Here is a 15222-nt window from a genome sequence, read left to right on the forward strand (position 1 = left end):
TTGGTTAATATGAGATCAGTTTCGGAGTGAATAATATACACTATCAACCGTGCTAATGGTTATGAATAATAAAACGATCAAATTTGTTTTTGATAAATGGCATCTTATGTGTCGTTGATAACGAAGAGTATAAACATTGAAATTTCAATAACCGATACGTTCTTTCACAAATTAATTACGTGTGTGTCTGGTTGAGCCAATAACTAATGCCGTATTGAATGCGTGCAAAACTGTCTATCATTAAATAATGTATGTTCGCTTCTCGTAAAGCATTAGTAAAAAACGAGAATTAAATAAATGATCAAACGGTAAAAGTCTTCTTTTTTTTCACAAACCGTTAATGAAATATTTAAAATAAAAAAATAAAAACCTGAATTATTTGGGTCGCTCAATTCTGAAGTTCGTATTTCTGTCATACATCGTATAATCGCTTTTGAACAATTTACAAGCGCTTGGTATACTCCCATCGTTAAACGGATTATTGTGTTACACGTAGCTAAGAGGGGAAGGTGGATACAAAAATGACAGTGGACACCTATCTGTCCGTGCTTATTTCTGTGTGTTTGTCTGTCTGTCTGTCTTTAGACACAAACTCGGCTCAGGCGTTCCCCTTAACTATTTAATGTCCAACAGTGAAGCTATTTGGGTTTCGATTCGTGTGATATGAAGTTGTTCCTTACAAACTACAAACGTTATACCTCTTTCATACTTAAACATTATACAAATTTATGAAATTTTAAATAACGTGGTTCACATTGTGTATTTTCGGTATATAACATCGCGTCAAAGTCCTTAATATATTTTGTGATTGTTTTAAACACTCTCATAATTAGAAAGGTATTCACAAGTCAGTCAGTAAAAGAGAAAAAAAACACATATTTACAGTAATACGAAGTACACAAAAAACACTTTGAAAGTTCGCTTGCTTTTACTAACGCAGTAAATCAAAACGAGTGTTCCGACTTAAGTGTTGCAATTCGTAAACTTGTATTGCTTAATATGTGATCATCAATCTTGATGAAGTATGTGATAAAGCATGAGTTCGTTTCGTTTTATTGCTGTAAAACGATAATTTATTACTTAAACCGTATATACCCGTAAATATGAAAATAGGTACAAACAAAATTTCATTTTAGTTGTACTGCTATGTCTTATTATATCTTGATCCCAATGAACTATCGCTAATTTAGGCTACCAAAACTAGTTATATCATCACTATTAATTTTTGTGAAATATGTTTTATCAAGGGACAAAATTGGAACCCTGATAAGAAGTGTGATTGGATTATGATAAACAAATCACACCTATTCACTGCACATTAATCTTCCATTTGCGAAAGATTACATTTTCGATGGACTTTGGTTGTCATACATTATAGTCTATTTAAATTATATGTCAATGGCTTTTCATAAAATAAGGACGTCCAACACGGTTTTGTTCAAAAAGAAAAAGAGTATTATCCTTATTTAAAATATAAACAATCCGAAACAAACATGATGCGTTAAAGACACAAATATGGTACTATTTTCGTGCAATTATTTTTTGATAACGGCTAACGAAAACTGCTTTGAAAAGTCTTATATGTAGACGACGTGTTGATCGGACTGTTCAACAAAGCACGATTATAGACATTTAAACATATTTATGTCCCCTTTTGTTTTCGCAATAAAAATTTGTAAGTAATGCGTCAGATACCTGTTAGAAATAACGCTCCGATTGTTAAATGCGTTTTGCGTGCTGTGTGTTGCATTAAAAGTGATGTGGACATTATAAACACCAGATAAAGCTTAAGTTTAATTCCTTTCACGACATAACGTGTTTCACGTATAAAATAAAATCAGTCCATGGATACTTATCCAGGTAGTGTTGGATATTTAAAAACATGAATGCCTTTGTATTTAAAAAAAACACGGTCGATATCGAACTGAATGATTAAATTATCATCGAAGTGTTATTAAATAACACTATTGACCTTGTATGAATCACTTAAATTGCATAGATAAATAACAGAAAAATACATTAAAGCTGATGCCAGCTTCTAGCTGGCGATGGTGATAGAGACGATAACATAGCTGGTGATGCAGCTAATGAGAGAAATAATGTTAATGCGTATGGTATGATAGATGTAGTAAAGAGGACGACACAACTGTTGATGATGGTGCAAAAAATTATAATATATTTCTTGGTTGTATTAATAATATTCGTGACGAGGATTAGGTAAATTAAAATGATGATGATGACGTTCAACTTATATTGAATACAATTATACTTACGGCTGACATGTCATGACTCTTCGTACCGATGAAAAATTGCCTTCCTCGTCCATGTATTCTTCTTGTCATACCACGGATACGACTCTTTCAATCTTTTCTGCCCTTCCGATCACTGCATTTTGTCTCAGCTGAACTTCAGTCATGAAAGGGTTAAGTACCCTGATCGTGCAGGCTGGCGATTGGTTCAAATTGACTAAAGTTGACACCATATGTAACGGATACTTTTCTTTGAATTGCTGCGTTGGTTCAACTACAAAGTCCGCCTGTTTGTCATTATCATCAGTCTCAAACCGCTCAACGAACACCTTTACCACAGATTCAGCTTGAGCTGGCACCGTCATGTCACTCGCCACGACTACTTGCCTTGTCCTACCTGGCCTACCGACCTGGAAAACTGGTATTTCGCTCCCATCTAACACAATCTTGTTCTCGGTTAACAAGATGTCTGCTGGCCTACCCTGTTTCTCTCTGAGAATATCATAACCTAGTAAGGCGTCGTCTTCTATTTCCGCTACTATTACCTCTTCAGTCATCGTTACTGGACCACACTTCAACTTCAATCTCGCCTGACCTGCATCTCTAATGGGAGCACCCCCGCTCCAATTAGACAGGCTGACTTTAAAGCATCGGTCGACTCTCGGGACGCAATTGTTCAAACACTCTTTTTAATACAATTGCCCTTGTCGCCCCAGTATCTGTGGTAAACGTTACGGGTATATCATTTACCATCCCTCTGACATAGACCCCATCTGCCAGCTGCTTCTCTCTCTCTAATCTCACCACCTCGTTCCCTTCCAAGCGATCCACCGTTTCGCTTGGCTGGCCTCCTACATCTTCTACTGGGACCTCCCTTTGGCCGCAAGTTTAAAGTATTCTCACTTCTCTTCATGCTCTTGGGCACTGTTTCTTTAACATCTCTTTTAGTCTGGTCAACCAAGCATTCTCGTGCAAAATGGCCTTTTCCATGGTAGCGGTAACATTCCACTTCTCTTCTACTTCTTCTTTCCCCATTGCCACCTCTAGTTCTTCCTTCCAAGGTGTCCAGCCGTTTTAATATTTGTTGTAGCACTCCGTCGTTGCTTTCTGTTGCGTCCGGCTGAGGCCTCTTATGCCACTTAATTGCCTTGTTGTATGATGGTTGCTTGTTTGGAGCTTACTGTGCTTCGTAGAAAGATTCTTTTTCAACCGCTCTCCTTGTTGTTCTTTAATGACCCCGCTCGCCCTCAAATCCCGCTCTGGTTTGCATTAGTTAAACCACGTTGTAGACCGCTTCATCAATCGTTGTAGGCTCTTTATGGTATTCTACCTCAAACTTAACTTCTTCATCTTGCAAGCCGTCAAGGAATCTGCGAACCAGGTCTTTATCTCTGGTTCTTCTATCGCGGTGAGGGTGCTCTCTATCGTATAGCATCTTGAGCTCCGCAGCTTAAGACTCTGTTGTCTCACCATGCCTTTGGTCACGCCGTGTGAACTTGACCGCAAATGTTTTTGAAGTTTAAAATACTCTAAATCTGCTATTTAGCTCCGCTTTAAGATCCAGGTAAGTGCGGAGCGTTGAAGGTGGGAGCTGTGTGAATGCGAATTCGGCGGCTTGACCTTCTTGTCTTTGTAGAGGCTGGTCAAAGCGCATATCATCACTCCAGCCAAACCGATCTGAGATCACATCAAAACGAGTCACCTAAACTTTCCAATCCTCTTTACCGTCAAATGGAGGGATACGCATCCGCTCGTGTGGTCTAGATATGCGTGACTCATTGAGGCAATGCGACGATAAGTGACCACAACATCGATCGTTACTAAAGATTTGATCTCCTGCAGGGTAATGGCGTCTCAATATGTTGGGCATGTGTTGCATTGGGGCACGATTTGTGTTTCGATTTTCTGCATGGTTATTGGCTGCTTACAAAAGGTTGGCTTGACACGGGCCTACTAGGTTCTTTACATCGTCCTCTGGGCTGACCGTATTCTGAAGGCAATATTCGTGCCTCAAGACTGTTGCAATCAGACTGTGGTATCCGTTCATCGGATGACTGCATGTACCCTGATTGCTGGGGCCTGTGCGCACGTTCATTAACGGGAGCTACCTGCTTAACAGATGAATGCTCTGTCTGGGATAGGCGCGCCTCGAGTCCCGCTTGACTGGACTTTATTCCTCTTACTTCGGACACCAGATCCCTGAGCGCTCCATAAATGAACTCGATGGCTTCGCGGGGTTTGGTTGACCGCCCTCGACGACCCTCTGTACGGTCACGCCTCACGCTCTACCGGAAACCTCAGAGAGCGTCTACAGGTCTGCCTCGGAAGTCGACTCTTCGTCACTACATGAACTGTTGCCATCTTGTTCTGCCTGAGGGAAGAAAACTTCCCCGGAGTCATCTAGCTGCTGCGCCCCTGAGCTAACCTGAGTCTCAGTGATGTTATGCTTAGTTGAATGATTGAAGAAAACAAGTGTCGTTGATATATTGTTACAGATTAAATGTTATTATTAGTGTTTTATTTCATTCAATTATTATGCACCACGTTCTATATAAATGCTGTAATAAACGTACAATAAATATATTGTCTTGTTTTTATTTCACGGAATGACCACTATGTCAATGTTTTAATATCAAACGGAATGCGTTGGTAGCGGTTTATTTTATTTTTTTCGAAGACTAGGAACGAATCACTGAATACTCGATTATTTAAATTTTTTAAAGTATTCCGCCGCCGATCACCATAAATTACTTAGCGTTCTTGCCGATTGTGCAGATCTATGAGTGTTAAGATACGATATTGGATTTTAATAAAATTGACTAAAGACCATGAACGTTTCAAACTACTTATTTATTTGTTAATTTCCGTTTCTCTTGTGTTCAAAATTTATATAATATTACATGTATAAACAGGCACCCACTGTCTAACATAATAATGTGTACTATTAACACTGATCCTTTTGAACAGATACAGATTGTTTCCAATATAGCGATATTAAAATCTTCAATATATTTGACTGATCAAAGACAGATTAATTTACACAAGTGCATTAATATAATACATGCAGCTAACGCTTAAATAGTTACTTTTTATGTGAGACTGTTAGTAAAATTCTAGTATTAAGTATTAAAATTAACCATTTTAAAGTAATAGCATTCAAAACCACGTACTCGAAAGAATTTTAAGTTAGATTTCTGTTATAAAGTGACGTGGAGATGGTTCAAATAAGAAAATCTGAGCGAGACTGACTTGGAGCAAAAAAATGGCTCTTTATATATTCTGTGATGGGATCGACCAAAAATCTGGGGCGAAAAGACGTAAAAAAATGGTCGAAAGGTGGTCATTGACCAACTATTGGCCAATGACCAAGAATACATGGGCAAAAAGTGGTCGGTGACGAAATAACTGGTCAATGACGTCATTACGACAGAACTACATTCGAACATCAACTTAACAACTGACTGAGTAAAACATACAAATGGCAGCCATCTTGGACTTTAAATAAGAATTAAACATGAGCGCAGTTAAATTATGACATTTACAAGAGCGGTGGCCCACCGTGCATAATTCCATGACATGATGCGGGCGTTTTCTATTCATGGCTGATAACATTGACTTGAGATAATTCAACCGTTACGAACACAGGAAGTAAGATGGCTGACGGCTGACAAAAATGTGATTTCAATCAAAGGAGTTTTACGATTGCAAAAGGAATGATGGCATCTAATGCAAAAAGGAGCAAACAAATTAACAGGCTAAGAAGGAATTGATTACATGCAATGGATATTACCAATCACAAACGTGAGTAAGAAGTTGAATAAATGCTTTAAGGATAAGTGTAATGAAATTTCGCGAGTCGTAATGTTACTTGCAATGAAAAGTCGGAACAAAACCAAGCCCAGGATAAAATACATATTAAGTATTAAATTGTGCTTATAGAATATTAAAATTTGATAAGCATAGTTTATACAAAAACAACGCTGGATATGACTACTCGCGGTGGGTGCCTGTTCTAAACAGCAACAGCAACAACAAGGTAAGGTCACATAAAAAATCGTATCAATTAAACAATCATGGGGTTCTTCATTATCTTGATTTAGCATGTGGCGGAACACAGTTTATATAGCCTTTACCATGTAGCATTTGGCTAAAAAACACATTTTTGACATACTGCCAAAAATCAATCATGTTACCATTGGTAAAAGACGACGAACACAAAAAGTTTCTGTATTTATTGTATAAACGAATGTTAGACAACGTAAAAACAATATCAAATAATACATTTCATTGCTTTTTGATTTGATTTTTCCGAAAATACAGCGCCAAATAGGCACTTTCGTGAACCTAGTCCTTTTGTGATAAATAGTTTTTGTTGTCTAGGTTGTTATTGAAATCAGCGAATGCTAGCACATAAAATTAGTATTGGAAGTGACATTGGTAAATTGTGTGTGTTTTCCAGTGCTGCATCACTTAATTATTTGAAAATAACATTGCATATTTATTCAAAAGTACTGTCAAGTTGTTCTTCTTCTTTCGGAAAATGTAAGTTATTGACTAAGGCTTGATACTGCAATACAAAAAAAATCACATCAATGAAGATGTGTGTTATTTAAGTTGGACATCAATAATTAAGGATGTACAAAAAAAATGGCTGGACAGAAAAAACGTTCTCATTTCTGAATAGAATAGTTTTAAATGGCTCCTGTACCTTTCGACTGCTAAATTTCACAGCTGATGAGCCTAACAAGAAATTGTCTACGAGTGGACATTAGGGTCTCATTGGTCACCGCGTATTGGTGTGTACCCCACAATAATATATTTGGCAAATTCCCGGGCAGCCTGGGTTTATTCGATCTACTTTGACTTATAATTCAAAACTTCGCATGAAATGTCACAGGGGCAGGTCAGTACATTCATGCAGTTGCGTAGACGCAGCATGACCTGTAAATAAACTCTGGGGTGCACCAAGAAGGTAATGGCGATGCAAGGTTATATAAGAACACGTTTACCATATTCTGCATAAGTTGCATGTTCTTGTAAAGGCGGAATTGTCAAATATATCTATAAAAAAATTCTGTGAAATTTTCATCCTAAGCGACAAACATTGTTGCAAAACATTTGTACTTAAAGTTAACACTTTTACCCCTGACCGTTTTTATCTGCTATCTTTCCGAATTTGGTTCCTTAACAACATGTCTGATCTTGTCTGCTCTTTGATTCAGGTCGACTAGTGCTTCTATATTCAGTTGGAAGGTCACTCGAGGTCGAGGTTAAACTTTTATGGTCCGTATGTACGTTTCCGTTTGATGACCGTCCGATGACACGTGGTCTTCGAATTTAAGAATCTATGAAATAGGATTTACTCCAGGAATTATATTTCAGCAAATATGGTTGACCTTGTTGGAAAAGGTGCTACTATTAAAACTAGGGATGGCATCGAATACCTATATTGGTATTCGAATAATCGCAAATCCATTCAATCGAATATTCTAATATTCGCATACAACGGATGGATTGATTTAACTTCTATTACTAAGTTTCGTATCCAGTAGGGATATTCAATATAAATTGACACATAAATACAATTGAATATACAATTTTTGTGTTGAGAAAAAGTAGGAACATGTAGCTTAATTGTAAAAACTAACTTTGAAAAAGCCTTTTTAGGCGAAATATATCAGAAACGAGTGAAACTTGTTCTGTGTTAACTTCCATTTTTTATAAGTTATATACGTTTGCTGAATACGAAGCTGTTCATTAACGTTGCTATCGAATAATTGTATCGCTGTCGGCTATTACTATGACCCATACTGTACTCGGGCAAAAATAGAAGGAAAAAATAATGTCATAGAATTTTATTTTTATTTGAAATTTAAAAGTAACGATAGCATGTACGTCTATATAAAGAAACATATCAATAAGGCATGCAGAGTACACCAAATATTCAAGGAAGCATGTAAGGAAAACTATCATGTAATATAATGTTTTTATATTTGAAATTTTATAATAACGATCGGGTTGTCTTGGGATAATATCTTTGATTCGCGTAAATTCGTTAAAAGTGGGTGGGGGGTACAACGCTTGCGTAATCGGCACCTAATTGACAGACAACAGTTCGGGCCCTTTCTTAGAGTGTGTATATTGCATTGCGCAATTTGAGAAATTCACACATTTTAATGGCTGTACATAGTGTGATCACAGAAACTGAATTATTATTCGCCAGTCAATTGAAGCCGTTTATTGGCACCCCATTGGCAAACAACAGTTCGGGGCGTTTCTTAGAGTGTATATATTGCATTGTGCAAAAAGTAATCCGCGCTCCTTCTGGGAATCCATTAGAAATTGTACAACAAAAACTGTTGATTCGGCTGATTCGCTCACAACCGACCATCTTTATGAACATTTCCGGGAAATGTTCGGTGAACTGTCACCATCCGTAAAAAATCATGAACACCAACATGTAAATATTACCGACATTTTTGATATTTCTTAGACGCAGAAATATCCGAGTTAGAAATACGTGCTGCGGTAAACGCGCAAAACAACAATAAGGGCCCTGGAATAGATGAACTTACAGCAGAAATGTTTAAGTCTAGTATTGATATCATCATTCCGTTTCTTAAAACATTGTACAACCGTATATTCTTTACTCATGAGTATCCAGTGTCATGGGGTAAAGGAATCATTACCCCTATTTTCAAGAAAGGTGTCGCAAATGACCCCACAAATTACAGAGGTATAACCTTATTTAACATACTTGAAAAAATATACTCTCAAATACTTTTGAATAGATTGAGAAACTGGTCCATACAACATAATACATTATTACCCAATCAATTCGGATTTCAAAAAGAAATATCAATTTCTGACAGTATATTCATATTACATTCAATTATCACAAACGTTCTAAGCGAAAAAGAAAAACTGTATTGTGTTTTTATAGACTATCAACAATTTGTTGACAGTATCGATCATACCATGTTATGGCAAAAGCTTCTAACAGAAAATGTAAGCGGTCACTTTGTGAACGCACTAAAAGCTATGTACAACTGTGTTAAATCATGTGTTCGTTATAAAAATTCACTTTCTGCATTTTTTAATTGTTCAATCGGTGTCAAACAGGGAGACCCCAGCTCTCCACTGTTAGCCATGTTTTTTTATAAATGATATTATACATAACGTTACCCATAACGACCTTCCAGGAATTGTATGCATTGATACTCTGAAGATTTTTTTCTGTTATTATATGCAGATGATATGGTGTTGTTCGCCAAATCACCAGAAACACTTAAAATTATATTAAAAGATGTTGAAAATTATTGTGATGCATGGGTGCTGAAAATTAATGTCTCAAAAACAAAGCTATGGTTTTTAAAAGAGGAAGGGCTACAAATTTTAAGCTATATAATTACAATACCTTAGTTGAAACTGTAAGTTCGTTGAAATACCTAGGCATACACTTGTTCAAAAATGGTAACTTTTTTAGATCCCAAAAATTGATAGCACAACATGCATCCTTTTCATTAAGTAAATTATTTCAGGTATTTGATGCAATTGATTTACCAACCCAGCAAAGAATCAAACTATTTGACTCCATTGTTGCACCAATTCTTAATTTTTGCTCTGAAATATGGGGCTTCCATCAAGCAAAAGACATTGAATTAATTCATACTAAATTTTTGAGATCACTTCTTGGAGTAAAAAAAATCCACAAACTTATCCGCACTGTACGGAGAACTCGGTAGGATCCCTTTTCATGTATGTCGTCAAATTAATGCGCTAAAATATTGGTATAAACTGATAAATATGCCGAACGATCACATTGTAAAAAAGGTGTATAACATGCTAAAGAGAGATACGCTAAGAAACAGAACTAATGACAAAAACAATTGGGTATCAAATATAAAGGAATGTCTAGTAACTTATGGTTTTGGTGATATTTGGAACACAGAACATTTAGATTTAACAACCCTTGAAACTGTTAAAAGGCAAATTATAGATAGTTATCACCAAACCTGGCATCTCCAGGTAAATTCATCTTCTAAACTAAAATATTATTCTCTTGTTAAACAAGAACTCAAATTAGAGCCATATTTGCAACAAATTCATGAAAAGAAATACAGATTTTCTCTGGCTAGATTCAGAACATCATCGCGTAAACTTGCTATTGAAACCGGCAGATATACGAACATGCCCGTGAATGAACGAACCTGTCGATCCTGCAACATGAATCATATTGAAACAGAATACCATTTATTACTTGATTGCTAAATGTATAAGAAGCGCACAATTAAATATTTTAAACCTTATTACTGTCACTGGCCTACCCTAAATAAATTCGAATTACTTCTGAAATCAACATGTAATACCAGCTTATATAATATTGCCAAATTTATATATAATGCCGAGAAATTGAGAATAGGCACTGATTAATTATAAAGACACCATTTATATACTTTTTTTCCACTAGAATAAATCAACCTCACTTTTCATTTACGAATACTTTATGTATAATGCTTCACTTTTGCCATTATTGCTAGATATGTGATGCTAACTACTTTGGTGTATGTTCTGTTGACTTTGTACTTCTCCATTGCACTATTATTTATTGTGCTGTAACATTGTATAATGTTTATGCAATAAAATTTTGGACTTTGACTTGGCATTGCGCAATCAACGCTTATACGGGCCACCAAGAACGTCACATCAAACATGTTAATCCCAAATGATTTCGGATGCCAATAGATAAGCGGCCCGCAGTTCATTCAATATTAGGGCAATTACGTTTGGAAAAAATGCGAATATGCGAATATCAATTCTGATATTCGAATACTGACCATTCAAGCGAATATTCGAATATTCAAATAATTTTGCCATCCCTAATTAAAACGGTGTATGCCTAGTTGCCGCTGCATTAAAATATACCAGTTTACAGTCAGTCTGCCATCGCAACTCCTGGCTCCGTGTTCACAAAACGATTTTGCAATCAAAAATCGATTTTAACCGACATCGATTTTAATCTTTGCTTATCAAATACATTGGAAATCCATTTTCAATGACAAGCAAAATCAATTTTCGATTGCAAAAAAATGTTTTGTGAACACGGGGCCTGGAGTCGTGCAGGTCACCGATATCCGGTCATAACCGTTCAGTAGCTCGGAGCGTTTGGTACAGTAATTCCGTGAAAACAATACTTAACTTTATTAGACATTACACATCGAACTCGACTAATACAAGTTTTCAGAATATCATGCAAGCATAATATTGTATAAGTATTTTAATGGTCAACTTAACTATTCTAAAACGGTATAAACATTTAAAACGAACAAATGCCAAAGGCAATGAAAGTTTCACAAAACAAATAAAAATGCGCTATGAAACAACTATTCCTTCAATAAGATATTATTTCTCATGATCGTAAAATACTTCTTTGAAGTTGATGCAAGAAATGTGCACACGCATACAGGTTTTGTTTTGAAATTATTAGTTTAATAAATAAAGGAATATCTAACTAGCTTAATGAGATGTTCGAGGCTCGGGACGTATGGCGAGTAGCTTCATACCGATCTCCAACGATGAGCAAAACTGATGAAATTGTTCTATTTCTTTTGTTCACACGCGTGGGAATTTGAAATTTCTAAATTGTTAATATCATATTCCTGGATGTTTAAACTCCTTAAGATACGCTGTATGCTATGCACATATTGCACATAGTTACATAGGCAAGACTCTGCTCACCTAGTGGTTCAATTTAACAGTAAACGGACTTAAATTAAACAACATAAAATTGTGTTTATGTACAGATAAGGATGTTTCATTTGATTTAAAAATTAATTTAGGGAAAAGAGAATAGACCTGTTATGAAAAGGAGCGATGATGGGTCAAGAAAACGTCATAACAAACATACAAATTTAAACACAAAATCGTAGAAATACCACACAAGCTACATTAAATACTAAAGATGATATATTTGTGTTTACAAATTGAAAACATAATTGTGAATACCCGCCCTATTAAATTTGCTTAATGGCATTTTAATAATATGCAACTTTGCTTTTTGTTTGATATTTATAATATGCCTCTTTGCTTTTTGTTTGATATTTATGTACCCTGTGGAGCCTTTGATGAAAGGCAAATCACAGCAATTTCTCATAGCAACGAAAATATTTTTATTTGGTCGGGTCTGTTTATTTTGTCGGTTCTTTTGTGAAGCAGTCGGTTACACACTCGTCCCAGTCAGGCCAGTACGCAGTGCGCATGCGCTCAACGTAACTTTTCAAGTTCGGCAAAGACTCTGAAACAAAGGTTCATTTTTATAGAAACAAAGCCACACTATACTTATACACATTCTTATGTAATTTGATGTAAAACAACATTGAAAGTTTTTAAAAGTCAACATTTAGCAGGTAGGTACTTCCAAAACCTTCCTTTTTCTCAATAAAAAAACATGCAATAGAAAGTAAGAAAAAAATTGAAACAACTCAAAGTAAATTGTGAGGGGATTTTTTTTAATTTAGAGGATGGGGGCTTTTATCGCATTCGCGTCTGTTTCCCGCTGAACTCCCCAATTCTGAAACCTAACAGTGATTTCTTGGTAAATATCAATGCTTTCCATTCACGCTCGACGAGAAGATTTTAAGTGTGTTTAGTTTCAGAAAGCTTTGAATCGGTTTAGCTTGGTAGATCTGGGGACCATTAAGTTAATTAGTTTTGACTCGCAACAAGTCGACAAATTTAAAGTGCCAAAAGATAAGTTGTTACCATAGTAACTAGATTGCTAGTCGTTAGTAACTTACGAGCTACGTCCCTAAAGCTTTTTAGACAAAATGGGATGTAGGTATTACTTGATTTGGTTCATTTTAACGAGTCTCAGAAAGTTGCGGTTCACGTGTTCTGGTCTCTATACAACAATTGAGAAGTTTAATAGTTATTAACGTAAAATTAGTTCATTTATAGCTATTTAATTTAGAAAAGTTGTAAGTCGTACTTAAAATTAGCCTCGTTCTTGGACTACACAGGCTAATCTGGGACGAAAATTAATGCACAAGCATTCAGGCCTGTTTTACCAGACCTAAGCTCGATTCCTATTGTTATTAACCTTGCAACTCGTATTCATAGCGGGCCTTCGTACCCAGCGAAAAGCGAAAAAGTGTGCAGACTACGCAGGCTTATCTATGAAGACACCTTACGCATATGCATTAAGTAAAGTTTTCCCAGAACGAGGCTCATGTTTTTGCACGATATTGATAACACGGGCTAAAGTCTGGTTCCACATTTCTCCTACAGACCTTCAAGGTACGCCTTCGCGGTGACAGCACTGGGAACGTGCCACATCACCTGACACAGTTGACCGAACACGGCGCAATCCACGGCGCATGCGTCGTCACCAAATAGGAACTTCTTGTCTCCTGGGGGAATTTAAGTCTGAACAATTCAACAAAATAATATGGCGATAATGCCACCAAACAATAAATGAAACGGATTTTTTAAAAAGTCCGAAATTAACCCGAATAATTTATTCTATTAAGGGATTCCAATAATTTACAGTCTACAGTCATTTTAAGTGTTTATAATTCGTGTGTTTTACGTTAAAGATTCAAATACCGGCAGTCTAAAAATATTTTAAAATGTGACCATGTTTTCTATTTGTATTTGTATGTAAACCCAAAATACCTAAGAAATCAGAAATAGCCTTCAAATCTTCACGCAACAGTCTCTCCACTTCCGGTTGAGTGTGGCGTCCAAGGCCCTGCGCATGCGCTTGGTTATTTGTTCGTCTGCCAATCTCCCAGACGAAAAGCGATGGCAACTTGGTGAGTTTTTCCGCCTTAGTCTCCGCCCGGTGATACACCCACCTCTCTAGCAGAACCAACCTGTGGAAACAATATAATCGGTAAGGTAAATAATAGTAATGTAATCAGCTGCAATGGACACAATTGTGATGTCATCAACGGTGTTATGGAGATAATTATTAAGTAATGATAAAGTTTCCGCCTTTGTCTCCGCCCTGTGAAACACCCACATCTCTAGCAGAACCAACTAACAAGTGCTTTATGAGGATGTTACTTGTTTGATCATAAATGATATCATAACCGGTAAAGGATATAAAAATGGCGTAACAAGCGGTATTGGACAGAATTATGATGTCATCACCGGTATTGGACAGAATTATGACGTCATTATCGAAAATGAACAGAATTATGATTGCATCATCGGTAAGAGAGTGAATTATGATGCCATCACCGGTACATGCCAGAACTATGAAGTAACGCCGGTAAGGGAAAGAATAATGAAAACAAATAGTGGAGATAATTATTATGTCATCACCCAGAATAGAGAGAATTAATATGCCATCAAATGAAATGACCATAATTACGATGCCATCACCGGTCATGTAGATACTCAGGATTTAATTGTTAAAGTAAATTATGTATGCCACCAGTAATGCTGTGAGTAACAGATCTCAATTTTACTATGTTTTATCATGTTTTATCCCACTTTTACAGCGATTTCGGTTGATTAAAGCCCCATTGATTGAATATCATCGATCATCAACGGCAGGAAATGATGTCAATATTTCGACGAAATGACGTCATAAATCCAGCGAAATTATCAAGTCAAACAAATTTTGTTTAAATAAAAAGGTTTACAAAATAAAAAGTGGGATAAATAGAATAATAGATAAGCGTTGATTATAGATCAGGTTTATCATGCTAGGCACGAAAACGAAAAAGCACTCGCCAAGGCTCTTGCTTTTTGTTTTCTAAGCCTTGCATGATAACACTATCGTTTATAAAAAAAATATTGCTGCACTGATATTGTCTATTGGAACTTATATCTGACAATGAAGAAAATACACAAAACACTAGTTGTAATGCACCACATGCTTAAGTGTACAAATGCATAATTTCAACATTGCGCTAGGCTATCAACATCAGTATATTCTGATAGCATAGATAGGAAGACATTCTTG

The 15222-nt window shown here is 36.2% G+C and overlaps 2 protein-coding genes and 1 long non-coding RNA gene across 7 annotated transcripts in view; 2 read left to right on the plus strand and 1 right to left on the minus strand.

Moving 5' to 3' along the window:
* LOC127859046 (uncharacterized) overlaps positions 1–13652 on the plus strand; it is a 19414-nt gene extending 5762 nt beyond the window's left edge. Inside the window, exon 2 of the long non-coding RNA XR_008039246.1 lies at positions 13536–13652. This is a non-coding gene — a long non-coding RNA (uncharacterized LOC127859046). The remainder of the gene's footprint in view (positions 1–13535) is intronic.
* The window catches only part of LOC127859043 (failed axon connections homolog), a 262441-nt gene that overhangs the window by 151466 nt on the left and 95753 nt on the right, over positions 1–15222 (plus strand). The gene's annotated exons all lie outside the window — the stretch shown is intronic.
* Positions 11436–15222, minus strand: part of LOC127859044 (failed axon connections homolog) — a 20453-nt gene continuing 16666 nt past the window's right edge. For both annotated transcript variants that reach the window (XM_052396445.1, XM_052396446.1), the window contains 3 exons: positions 13923–14122; positions 13538–13657; positions 11436–12543 (listed from right to left, as the gene is read on the minus strand). In XM_052396445.1, coding sequence (XP_052252405.1) covers positions 12437–12543; positions 13538–13657; positions 13923–14122 — 427 coding nt within the window. In that variant the 3' untranslated portion in view covers positions 11436–12436. The remainder of the gene's footprint in view (positions 12544–13537; positions 13658–13922; positions 14123–15222) is intronic.

The sequence above is a fragment of the Dreissena polymorpha genome, chromosome 14, assembly GCF_020536995.1.
Source record: "Dreissena polymorpha isolate Duluth1 chromosome 14, UMN_Dpol_1.0, whole genome shotgun sequence".
In the NCBI taxonomy this organism is placed as follows: domain Eukaryota; kingdom Metazoa; phylum Mollusca; class Bivalvia; order Myida; family Dreissenidae; genus Dreissena; species Dreissena polymorpha.